This window comes from Austrofundulus limnaeus, unplaced genomic scaffold, assembly GCF_001266775.1.
Source record: "Austrofundulus limnaeus strain Quisiro unplaced genomic scaffold, Austrofundulus_limnaeus-1.0 Scaffold1206, whole genome shotgun sequence".
NCBI classification, from domain to species: Eukaryota; Metazoa; Chordata; class Actinopteri; order Cyprinodontiformes; family Rivulidae; genus Austrofundulus; species Austrofundulus limnaeus.
Window position 1 is genome coordinate 57,890 of NW_013953608.1, and position 2,634 is coordinate 60,523.

A 2,634-nucleotide genomic window follows, 5' to 3' on the forward strand; every position below is an offset into this window, starting at 1 on the left:
GCCTGCGCCGGCCCAGTGATGCACCGGCCCACCGGGAAAAGTCCCGGTACTCCCAATGGCTAGTTCGCCCCTGGATGAAGCTATTATTTTTGACAAATCATATCAAAAGTTCATGTTGTAAAGTTAGTTAGTGAAAGATGAAGTGTTTAAAATGTATTGTCATTGAGGTAAAGAAATAAACAAAAAGACAAGTTACTCACTGAGACCCAAAAAAAAAAACCATAGAAGATATAAAATCAATGTATATTGTTTCTTTTAAAGCTACCCAATAATATTTCCTATAAGTAAATAAGAACATTAGCACTTATTTAAAAAAAATACAGTATACAATGCTGATAAACCTTTGAAACTCCAATGACACCTGAAGAAGAAAACACCTGAGAAACATTTAAATATGCTGTGAAAATGTTCTTTTTGAGATTGAAAATGTGTCTTTCTCTCTTCATGTTTACAGAAGCACCTTCATCCGTTCAGATTTTTGACACGTCTGAAGCTTTACAGAAGGACAAACTAACAATAGTAAGATTCACTTTAGATGTCTCCTTTAAATGTGTTGAATGGAAGAAATGTTCAACTATTTAATTACACTACACTTGATGCTGTTTATAAAATACTCTAAAACATACTGGAACTTAAACCTTTATTTTATTTATAAGTTAAAGCCTGTAATGTGTAAAGTATTGTTGGGAGAACTTTGTAATCCTGTTCAAAAAGGCAGGTTTTGCATCAGATTTAATGTTTGTTATAAACTTATACTGGGTCTTYATCCCACTTTACTGTGTTTCTTATCTAATGCTGCGTAGTTACTGATATACTGTACCTTCATCCTGTTCTTAGCTTTGCTTCTGTTTGTCTGTTTTTTGTTTAGGTGGGAACATGTGTTGTAGCTGATTCAAACCCTGCTGCTGACATCTCATGGAAAAAGAGTGGAAACCTCTTGGTGTCTGATGGAAAAGGTAAACTATTGAGTGATGATTAGTGATGGGATAAATGGTTCTTTGATGGGATCCGGATCTTGGGGAGCCGTTCAAAAGATCCGTTTGATTTTAAACGAGTTACGTCATCACGTAGGGAAATACAGTATGTCATCACGTATTGCGAAGTGATGATGTCATCATGTTACGTGGGTGGAACCATGTGTTTTGTCAAGCAGAAATCCCCCTTTCCCGTGAGCTTCTGTTCTCCACCTCTCTGCCTGTTTTCCATGAAAAAGCAAAGCGGGAGCAATTTAAGGATGAAAAAATAAAGATTATATGAGGACTAAAATAAATAAAACTACAAATGGCTCGTTCCTGCCCACGACTTGGCTCCTATCGTTTGTTGTAAAGAGTCGTTCAAAATATTCGGATCGTTGGTGAACGTCACATCACTAATGACTTTAGTTTAAACTAGGAGATTAGGAGATGTAGCCTGGACATTGCCTTCCTACACAGTTTCACTTGATTCTAATCTCCCTTCTGCTCCATCTGGGATTCCTCCCTTTGACTTGGATTTCTCCAGTAGGTTTTTCACCGGACCAATCAGCGAACAGGAAGAGGAGTTGTAAACAATGACATTGATTTTCAGTGCTGTTTTAGTCTGCCTGTAGTTTAGCAATAACAGGGGAGGAAGTGAATGAAGCCATTCAGTCTGTGTTGACAAGGCTTCAAATTAAATTAGTCTCACAAAGCCTGCGGCATCATTTACAGACATCTCGTTCAGCTCGGTACTTCTCTCCTCTCTGTAGAGCAGGGGCGTCCAAACTTTTTTTAGTGAGGGCCAAATACAGAAAAATAAACAAAGGGCCGGGCCACACACTAGGAGTGACCTATTGATACATCAATAATGTGTGTATTTCTAACTCACCTATTGGGCATAAGGTCACTGTGGTTTGTGATTTGTGATTTTTATCCATTTTTAGGCATTTTTGCAGAAATATCGCCCGCGAGGGGCTGCACCTGCTTGCAGGTATAAAATCCAGTGCTGAGCTTCCAGGACCGGTTCCACCTGATCAGGTCTGTTCCTTTTATTGCCTGGAACAGATCCATCAGGTGGGATTCTGAATTTTTTGCATTATTGCAGAAATATTGCCCGAGGGGTTTTTAGCAGACAGGGGGCTATAAAACCCGGTGYTCAGCMTCCAGGACRGGTTCCACCTGACTGGATCTCTTTCTTTTATTCCCCTGCATCAGCACCAGCAGCCCTGTGCTGAAATTYAKCCGTTTCACCCGCCGGAGCTCGCCYGCCGACATTTGACYRCTTATATCTCCGCGGGGGAASGTCCCAGGAACGTGCAACCACCACCAGGTTGTAGCRCAGATCCARAGCTTTAAAACGAGYCCTCTTCTGYCYRGATCAGAYGCTCAGAGGCTCCGCAATTAATGGACTGCTTCTTGTGCAGGCCATWTTCAATTATATTTTCAGAATTTGCTGCGGGCCAATAAAAATGGTACCGCGGGCCAGCCGTAGTTTGGACACCCCTACTGTAGGATAGTTGTTTACAGYGAACAAAATTTCTGCTTAGTTTCTTAGCTTAGCTTCACAGTGGAGCCGGTGCACTGCATACAGCGGGTAAAATAAGTATTGAACACGTCAACATTTTTCTCAGTAAATATATTACTAGAGGTGCTAATGACATGAAATTTTCACCAGATG

General features: G+C 40.6%; 1 protein-coding gene across 1 annotated transcript in view; it reads left to right on the forward strand.

Annotated features, from left to right (window-relative positions):
• LOC106534552 (CD166 antigen homolog) overlaps positions 1 to 2,634 on the forward strand; it is a gene marked incomplete in the record, with an annotated part of 35,108 nt that overhangs the window by 8,351 nt on the left and 24,123 nt on the right. Inside the window, 2 exon segments of the mRNA XM_014031238.1 lie at positions 458 to 519; positions 869 to 956. Of these exon segments, the coding sequence (XP_013886692.1) occupies positions 458 to 519; positions 869 to 956 (150 nt within the window).